Source organism: Serinus canaria, chromosome 18 (assembly GCF_022539315.1).
Source record: "Serinus canaria isolate serCan28SL12 chromosome 18, serCan2020, whole genome shotgun sequence".
Classification (NCBI taxonomy): Eukaryota; Metazoa; Chordata; class Aves; order Passeriformes; family Fringillidae; genus Serinus; species Serinus canaria.
Genome location: NC_066331.1, coordinates 7,026,061 through 7,035,680, shown reverse-complemented (window position 1 = coordinate 7,035,680; position 9,620 = coordinate 7,026,061). Strand labels below are relative to the sequence as shown.

Genomic DNA, 9,620 nt, shown 5'->3' with positions numbered 1-9,620 from the left:
CTTTCTTGAGGAGAGTGCGTGGAATTCATGCTGAGCTGTAAAACATGTTTTATTGCAGCTGATCCCAGGGCGAGGCAATTCACCTGGAACAGTCACAGAGAAAGCCAGGAGAGGGAGGGGGAGCTTTGCCTGCAGCTTTACTGAGCACCTGAGCTTTAGTGGGCAGGAGCTGAAATCCTCCCTGAGCTGATGCTTTTGTGCCAACCAGAATCTAAAGAAAATGCATGAGATCGTCCAAGGGTCTGGGATAGGGCCACATCCTGTTCTCCAGAGGCTCTGGGAATGCCTCTGCATGCCCCCCACCAAAAGAGGACTTGCTAGGCTTTGCTGTCAGCCTGTTGCCCCAAGAATGCTGTACCAGACCGGGGCTGAGGGGCAGATATAGCCAGAGATGGGATATAAAACATCCCGCTCTCTCCTGGTCCCCCCATTAGCAGCACCAGTAGCTGACTGCACTGTTTCTACCTCAGGGATGCCCTGGCTGCATCTGGAGGAAGGAAGGGGGATAGGAGGCTGCTGGGGGCTGATATCTGTGCAGTATAGAGGAGCTGGAGGTGGTGATTCCCTGGGGGAACAGGTAATTTCTGCTCCCAGGTGGGAATCAAGACCCTCATTTCCCTGACTTAGAGTGAAACCAGAGCCACCTGGTCCCTGTTCCCTTAATCCAGCCTCCCACTCAGCCTGGCTGTGAGGATTCCCCCTGCCTCTCCCTGCACAGGGGATGAATGTGGGGAGCCAGAGCTGCTTTGGGAGCAGCAGCATGTTATGTCCTGAGCCACCCCTTCCTCAGTGTGGGAGTGGGGAGCCTCCAGGCTGAGCTGTGTTCAACCCCGTGCAGCGCCAGGGGAGGGCTCTGTGAGCTCCCTGCCTTTTTATGGTCAGGAATGTGTTTGCAACACGTTAATTAAGAGCCACCATGGTGGCCAGCACAGCCTGACCCTCTCACAGCTGAGCCCTTCATGCCCCTCTGAGAGCTGAGAGTGGAGACTGGAGTCATCCTGAGACCATGGCAAGGGCCCACAGATGGGGCTGGACCCCCTCTGCCTCCCCTTTTGCTTCTCCCAAGGCTCCTGTGGGGTCTGACACCCTTCCCTCACCTCCTGTTCTGCCTTGGCACAGGGAATGTATCTCTAATATCCAAGGTTTTGGGGGCAGAGCCCCATTTCTCCCTTATTTTTTAGCTGCCTGCACCCATGCTGAGGGCTGTGCCAGGGTCTGGGGGTGCTCTCTGCTGCCTCCTCAGACTGGGGAGCAAATTTGGCAGAGTAAATATTTGAAAACAAAACCACAAACCAAAAAAACTTCTGTAACCCTACTGATAAATCTGTGTGGAAAGCTCACTGGAAAGCTCACACCAACTGAGGTTTCAGCCAAGTGTCCCTCACCTCCCTGCCCACTCTTGGGCTTGATGGGAGCTCAGTTCAGCCTATTCATTTTTCACTTCCAATTAAATATGCTTTTATTAAATTTTAACTGGAACATAAGGACTTGCAGTGCTCTTAATTTAAGATAAAACCTCCCAGGGGAATGGACCAGGAGCCCATTTCTCTCAGCTGGGAGCATGGTGAGTGTCAGCAGATCCTGATGCTCTTGTCTTTTCCATCTGGGCCTGATATGCTCTGTTATTTGAGGGGGAAAGTAGCTTCTAAATATGGTTTTGTGTTGGCAGCAAAACCTTGTGTTTGCCCTTGGAGGGCTCATCAAGGCACAGGCTGGGTGTGAGGGTGATGGTTTCCTCCTCAGAAGAGCAGGGACAGTGTCAGATAAGCTGGAGGGGGCTTTTTTCTCTAATTCTGAATTTGCTGTGAGCAGTGTAATGATCTGGCCCAGGCTTCACTCTTACACCTGCAGCCAAGTGAGAGTCAATGGATGGGTGAGGATCCATAAAATGAGGAGGGGGGTGTTGAATGTGTCACAACACAGAGCTCTGACCTTGCTGTGTGACCATCACCAAGCCCCTGTCTGCCCTTGGAGAGGGTGAGAGCAGCCATTTGAGCCCTGTGCATGTGGGGATTTGGGGGTACTGGAGGCAGCAGTGAGGTGCAGCCCCCCAGGCTGGGAGCTGTGCAGAGCCTCCCCCCAGCCTGCTGTCACCCTTTGGGACCTCATTGCTGAGCAGTGACCAAAAATAAGCAGGTGCCAGTGGTGCCCAGAGGGGCCACAGTGATGCTTTGGGCTGGGACCTGAGGAAGGGGTGTCCTGGGATGTCTTCAAAGTGGTCATGGTGTGGCTGGGCAGCTCTAGAGCGGTTAGCAGGACAGGGCAGGGTCAGCCATGGGCTTGGGAGGCTGTTGGAAAGGCTGGGGTGGAATGGATGGGCAAGCAGAATCAGTGTCTCTGACAGGGGCCATGGGGATATTGCACCCCCTGCCATGCCAGCACAGGGACCTGTGCCCTTGGGCAGTGCAGAAGGGGTTGGCCAACACCTCCATCCCCAAGGTGAGCTGATAACTGCCCAGGAAAGTGGATTGAATCCCTCAGTATGTGTGGGATCTGTTGGAGGCGCAGATGCTGTGGCTCTCAGAGCAGAGGTAAATGAGAGCCCAAGGAAAGTAAGGCTTTTAGCTGTGTTTGTGCAGCTGCTTCAATGTTTTCCCTGGCTGTGAAGGGTTGAGCAGGGAGATAAATGCAGATGTAATTAATGGAGCTGCTTATATGCTGCTCTCTGTGACTTATGCTGGGAACAGGACTAGACTAAATATCACTGTTACTGATAGGAGGAGGTGGCCAATTTATGGCCCTCTCTGTGGGGAGAGGAAGATCTGGTTATAATAACACTCAGCAGGGGAGAAGAAATGTTTCACAGTCAAGAGCTTCTCAAGAAAAAAAGGCCAAGCACTGGGGCTGGGTGGACGAGGGCTGTGTCAGGAGCAGACCCCCCAGGGAAAGCCAGGGTCCTGGACAGAAATACCCAGCCCTGGGGAGCTCTGCTGTGGGGATTCACAACAGTGAATTCAGGGCAGACAGACTTAGAGCCTCGGGAATGGCAGTTTATAGAGACCTGAGCTTCATGTGGGCTGTTGGGGTACACCCCTGGGAATTGTAGGGATGCAGAGCTCATCCCAGCTCCCTTCACTTTGGCCACCACCTCTGGTTGTGCTCTGCCACGGGGTTTTCAAAAGGGTGACTTGATCCTGGTCCCGTGATGCTCTTCTGGTAAACAAAAGGAAGGATTTAGCCCTTGGCTGATGGCAGTCACAGGGCTCAGGCACCCGTGGAGCCTTTGTAGGGTTAAGAGGTGAGAGTGTGAATCACAGCAGCCTCTGTGGGCAGCGTCACTCAGCGAGTGCAGTGACATTCCTGAGCCACAGTGCCCCCTTCCAGGGATGTGCTCGGGCATCACCCACATCCTTCATCCCCCCTCAGCTTCCTTGCATCCAGCAGGTCCCACCACCCCCACCCTCTCCTCCACTGCAGCTCTGGGGCTTCCCAAAGGAGCTGGACACAGCCGGTGGGATGGAGGGGCTTTATTTATTCCCAGGTGTGCTGGGCACTCCCAGTTCTCACACAGCCCTGGCTGTCCCACCTCAGTGTCAGTGCCCTGCTTGTCTCCATGAGCACCTTGCCTTCTTGAGATGCTGAGCTGTCCCCAGGCTGTGCAAAGGCTTTAAAATCCTTCCCCTACCATGGGTCCATGGCTCTGCTTCCCTGGCAAACAACCTTCCTCCCCTTGGTCCTTGGTGACCTCGTGTGCTTCGCTCCTGGATCTTCCTACCTGAGCTGGGTTTGTGCCCAGTGCTGCCCCAGGATGCCGCTCCTGAACCAGGACACAAACAAACCAAGACTTTCCAAATGTCCCTAAAAGTGCACCCACTAGCTCCAGACGCTGGTTGGAGGGGCCAGAGTTTTTCACAGGCTCTGGGTATAGATGCAACAGGGAGTAAGTCCATCCATGACAGAGGAGCAGGTGTTTACACATGGCAGTGGATTTTTGGGTTTGATCTCTCTGCTCTCAGCAAGTGCTTGGTGGAAGCAAATCCTGTCCTTGGTTGGTTCTTGGCTGAGTTTGTATTAGCACCATCACGGTTGTGACAGCTGAGTGCATTTGAATGAAAAGGATTCAACTGGACCCATTTCAACCCAAAATGTAGCCTGGCCCCAGGCCTGCAATGCTGCAGGAGACTGCAAAGCCCTGGGGTGGGAGGAAGCTCTGCTAGCTGATTTTGAAGGTGACAGAGGAGCCATCTGCTCTCTGCTGCTGCCCCTGCATCTCTGCCTCCCCCCAGGGCTGCGCGGGGGGCCTGCAGCACGCAGCTGAGCGCCCGGGCAGGGCTTCGCTCAGCTGGGTCACCTCGCTAAGCTCTGCCTCCAGCGTGCTGACTGTGCGGACAGCCTGGGCCACGTGCACCCTGTGTGCTGCCTTCTTGTGCAGGAGGCAGCTGAAGATCTTCTTGAAGCCCTTGCGGAAGTGCTTGGAGACCAGGGCGTAGACGATGGGGTTGACGCAGGAGTTGGCGTAGGAGATGACGTGCGAGAGGATGCGCAGCACGTACGTGGAGTGGTTCAGGGGAAAGTACCCGAACCACACGCACAGGATGACCAGGTGATGGGGCAGCCAGCAGAGGCAAAACAAAACGGCCACAATGATGATCATCCTGGTGACCTTCCTCTTGGCCTTCTTGGACTCTGACATGTCTTGGAGGGGGTCCACAGAGCGCCACAGGTAGCGAATAGTCCGCACGTAAGTGAGGCTCAGGATGAGCACGGGGATGATGTAGCTGAAGATGAAGGTGCAGGTGTCCATGATCTTGCGCTGGGAGATCTCCCAGATGGGGTGGCAGACAGTCAGGTTGGCCAGCTGGAACTCCTGGTAGTAGCTGAGGTAAGGGCCCGAGAAGATGAAGGAGAGGCCCCAGATGAGACAAATGGCCAGGAGGGCGTTCCTGGGTGTCCTCAGCTCCCTGGAGTGCAGGGGGTATCGTATGGCCAAATACCTGCATGGCAAAGGGAGAGGGACATGGCTGCAGTCCTGGGGAGGGCACAGAGAGAGCATTGCCAGGAGCAGGTTGGAGAAAGGGCAGAAAAGATGGATTTGGGATTTCCAGGGCAGTGAATCACACAACTGATTCCCTGGTGCTTCTTAGCGACCCTGTGCAGCACAAAGGACTGAGGAAGATTCTCTCCCTGACCCTGTCCTGTCACCCTCTGCTCTTGGCAGTGGTTGTGGGGACAATGGGGATGGTCCCCTTGTGTCCCTCCCCTAATCCAAGAGACCCTCACTTCACCATCAGTGTCTTGAACAAATGATTGGAGCAGTGAGGATACAAAGGCAGGAGCAAGTGCCCAGGAACCCCAGACACAGCATTCCTTGTATTGGCACACATGAGAGCACATCACCCCTTTCCAGCTCTGTAATTAGCTAGTCCCTTAATTGCACTCACATCTGAGGCTTGTGCAAGGCCTCCCTTGCTCAACACATCTGTTCGCTCTGCTCAGTGGGATACAGGGGGAGAGGCAGCCCCTGGGGATGCTGTCAGCAGCCAGTGCAGGGCTGTGCTGGGATAGCAGAACACATCCAGCTGGGCTCCAGGGCCTCCCAGGGGACTGGCACATGGACTTTCCACATCCCACCTCACAGGGTTTGGGCACTGAGTGGAGCAGCACCAGGAGCTCCCAGCCTCTTGCTTGCTGCAGGGTCATAACTCACTGGCCCTTGCAGAGGCAGGGACTGAGGTAAAGCACAGGCAGGAGCACCAGGCTTCCCAGCAAAACCCACCCTGGAATGGGCTGGATAATCACTGGGACAAGGGACAGCACAGGGACAGAGAGGGCCTTTTTGCTAATAGAAGGGGAGGGTGGGAAAATCAGTGTTTCAGCTCAAACATCCCAGTGGTTTTTTTTCCTCAAGGTCTGCCTGCTTTGCCAGGGGCTATTGGGAGGGAAGGGGCTCTCTCTGTGCATCCCAGAAAGAGCCAGAGCTGCACAGGGACTGAGCTTTGCTTCTTTTGCATTTTTCATCCCCACTTCACTACAGTCCTACAGCTTTGGGGTCTGAAAGCTTCCTCCAGCTGGGCACTGGGGCCAGGGATCCCCATCTGCAGCCCCTCACATTCGGTGGTTGCACTTCCTCAAACACATCAACTGGGAAATGCTCCTGGATTCCCCCAGGAGCCCAGGGAGATCACAGCAGTCAGGATTTAGCTCCAGGGGAATCTGTCCCCTCCCTGCCCCGGTGGGATCCAGAGAAAGGAGAGCCTCAGGATGCAGGCAGCCCCTCCCCACCCCGTTCCCTCTCCTACCTGTCCAGGGAGACGGTGGCCAGGGTGAAGCTGCTGGCGTACATGGTCAGGTAAATAAAGAAATGGACGGCCTTGCACATGAAGGGCCCGAACACCCATCCCTCCAGGGTGTAGATGGTGGCTTGGAAGGGGACGCAGAAAAGGATGAAGCAGAGGTCGGCCATCCCCAGGTTGAGGATGAAGATGTTGGTCGTGTTCTTCACCTGCCCGTTGCGCAGCAGCACGGCCAGGACCAGGCTGTTGCCCACGGTGCCCACGAGGAAGATGATGAAGTACACGAGGGGGATGATCACGGACTCGGGCTGCCAGCCCCCCCCGGAGCCCGCCAGCGAGCCGTTCATGGCCGGGAATGCACGGCTAGGGGCTGGAGGGGGCAGCGTGCGTGGAGAAAGCACCGGGGGGCACAGGGAGATCAGTGTGGGGGGGCACCAGGGGGTGCGGGGAGAGCGCGGTGGGGAGCACAGAAGGGAGGAAAAGGGAAGGGGGTGCGGGGAAAGGTCAGCGAGGAGCACACCGGGGATGCACAGAAAAGGGGTGGGTAGGAAAAGACGCGCAGTGGGGAGTGCAGCAGGGATGCAAAGGAAAAGGGGTGCACGGAGAGGTCAGCAGGGATTGCACGGGAAAGGAGGTGCAGGGAGAGCACCCTGGGGAGCACAGAACGGATGCACGGGAAGGGGGAGAACGGTGGAAGGGGAGCACGGAGAGCGCACGGGAGCTGCACGGGAAAGGGGGTGCATGGGGAGCGAGCGGGGGTCCCGCCGGGGCGCACGGGGAGCCGGCAGGGGCGCGGGGGAGCCGGGGGCCCTTCACCTCCTCCGGGTGTGCGGGAGCTCGGGGCGGCTCCGGCGGGGCGGCTCCGGCGCTCTCCGTGCGCCGGCGGAGCGGGGGGGCCCGGGGGCTCCGGGCGCGGCTCCCGCCCGGCCCCGCGCACCGCGCCCCGGGAAGGGGATCCCCACCCCGCTCCCCTCGGGGGGCTCAGGGGCTCGGGCCGGGCCGGGTTTGCTCTGGGATGAGGGGGAAATGTCACTCAGTGCTGTTACCCCTCCGGAGGGGCTGGGGCAGCCGGGCTGGGCACCCCAAAGGGAGCTCGGCACCCAAAGTGAGGCGTCTGCAGGGTTTTCTAATCGCCTCCCCCTTCAGTAGCCACTGAAAGAGGGTTTGTTTGTTCACCCCCAGGGGCTGCAGGGCTGGATTTTAGTAACGGGGATCCTCTGCCTGCGAAGGTGTCCGCTTTGTCCAGCGGGCAGCGAACTCCTCGCACCACAAGAGCCGAACTGAGCCCAGGTTTTCAGGAGAAACCGCACTTCTCCCCACGGCTGGGAGAGCAGCGTGGTACATTGATGCCAGAACAAATCTTTTTCGTGCTGCGTCTTCTTCCTGCAGAATTGCCTTTTTGGTCCTGCACGGATGGAAGCCTTGGGAGCAGCCGCTGCATTCAGCTCTCCAAGGATTCTCCGTCTGACCCCACCCCAGCCTGCCTTGTTTTGCTTCTGTGGAGAGAGAAATACTTACTGCCTCAATTACTTCTGGAACTAACTCACTCCACGGCTTCTCCGTTCTCTTAGTGGGCGTTCATCGCTGAGCCCGCCCTGCTGGGGGCCCTGGGGACAATCACAGCCCTGGGACACGGCCACCAGAGCACACGGAGCCCGCTCCACCCTGGGCTGCCCAGCCTCACAAAACCAGCTCCCGTTTGGAGATGACCGGACCCCTTTGGGGTCCGTGCTCCTGATAACACCCCACAGGGAAAAGCAGGCAATTTGGAGCAGCACAGCAGAAATTCGGGCACCCCACAAGGCTCAAAGAGCTGCTGAGACACGGAGCACAGCTCTGCCTTCCTCTGCATGTCCCCAGGAAGCCACTCCCGTGCCACATCCCCAGTCACGACCACGGGGATTGCTGGGAAACTCGTGGAAAAGCCTGGCCCCAGGCAGGCTTCCCCCTGTGGGACCTACCCTGTGTCTTCAGACACCACAGGGTGTTCGGATGATGGTACTGGTGGTGTCTTTGGTCAACCCGCAGAGAGGCTGGGTCCACCCTTATGCTGCAGAGTGAGATTATTTAAAAAAAAAAATGAGGGAAAACACCCAGTTTCTTCCCAAGAGCAGTTAAACTTGGAAGTAGCAGGATAGAAATAAATAGCAGCAAAATATATTCTTGTGCTGAGACCTAGATGGGTTATTTGGATAGGGGTGCAGGATGACCCAGATCACCAACAGCAAGACCCCCTGGCCAAAATCAAGAGGAAAAGGCCGAAACCAATAGGAAAAGGAACGCTGTGGGGCTGGCAGAGGGATGTGAGTGCCTGTGACTCTGTGGCTTTATTCTCTGCAGCAGTCCCTGTGATACCAAAGGCAGCTCAGCCTCCCTGCAAGGCTCTCCTCAAGGCCCTGCAGGTTTGTGTGACCCCCCTGCCCTGGGGGAGGGCAGAACCAGCTCTGCAGGAGGAATTCACACACCCAGGTGGTGGCTGATGGCTTTATCCTCCCATTTCCAGATTCCAGAGGAATCCAGAGGAGCAGCAAAGCTTCCTGCCACTGTGCAAGAAAGGTGGTGTGGCAGAAATGTTCCTCAGCCACACCTGGTGGCTGTCCTGACACTGGAATAGGTCCTTTGGGTGCTTTTTTGGGCACCTGAGGGTGGGTGCTGCGGTGCCAGCCTAAGCCAAGCCTGTGTGAACTGCCACAGCTGCAAGGGAGGAGCTGTTGTTTGTAAAATGGGCTTTAATTGCTGTGCCTGCTTAGTTCAGCATTGTCCTGGAGCAGTTTGGTTCAGATGGGGAATGAAATGAATCCCTGGGAGATGCATTGGGAGCCTGGAGCAAGAGACTTTACAAGATGTGCACAGAAAGCTGCCACTTGAGGACATGGTTGATTTTATTCCTTTATTTTTTCCTTTGAGCTTTGCTGTCTATGAGAGGAAAGGAGAAGTTTGAAATCAGGAATAACAGGTCACAGCTGAGCCCTTGGAAGGGGAGAGGAGCCAAATTGCTTCTGGAAATTTGACAGCAACGTGTAGCCAGGCAGACACAGCCCAGGGCTGGCAAAGATGGGTCTGGGGGCACGAGCAGCTCTTGGAGCAGTTTGTACTTAGAAGGGTTTTTGTAAATATTACCATTAGTTGCCCAAACAAATTTGGTGATTGTCCCGAATGAGGTATTCAACCCCATGTGCAAAGGACCTGGTCTTAAGTGCTTACAGCATGAAATAGCTGCGGGGTGAGGTGAGATAAGGGCAGTCTCTTCTTTCCCAGGTGCACAGCCCGAAGGGGTTAAGGTGGCTGGATTTGTTTTTAGTGCTTAGCCTGGGGGAATTTAAAGCCCCTCTCCCGAAGAGCTGCCCAGAGCAGCAGGCTGGCAGTGTCCGGGCAGGGGCAGAGGGA

The 9,620-nt window shown here is 56.5% G+C and overlaps 1 protein-coding gene across 1 annotated transcript; it reads right to left on the bottom strand.

Moving 5' to 3' along the window:
- Positions 1 to 3,471: 3,471 nt before the first annotated feature.
- Positions 3,472 to 6,832, bottom strand: GALR2 (galanin receptor 2). Its single transcript, XM_009094457.4, has 2 exons — positions 6,240 to 6,832; positions 3,472 to 4,934 (listed from the first exon to the last, which is right to left on the bottom strand). Exons 1-2 carry the CDS (start codon positions 6,578 to 6,580, stop codon positions 4,154 to 4,156), a joined length of 1,122 nt encoding a protein of 373 aa, XP_009092705.1. The 5' UTR covers positions 6,581 to 6,832; the 3' UTR covers positions 3,472 to 4,153.
- Between the last annotated feature and the right edge of the window lie 2,788 nt (positions 6,833 to 9,620).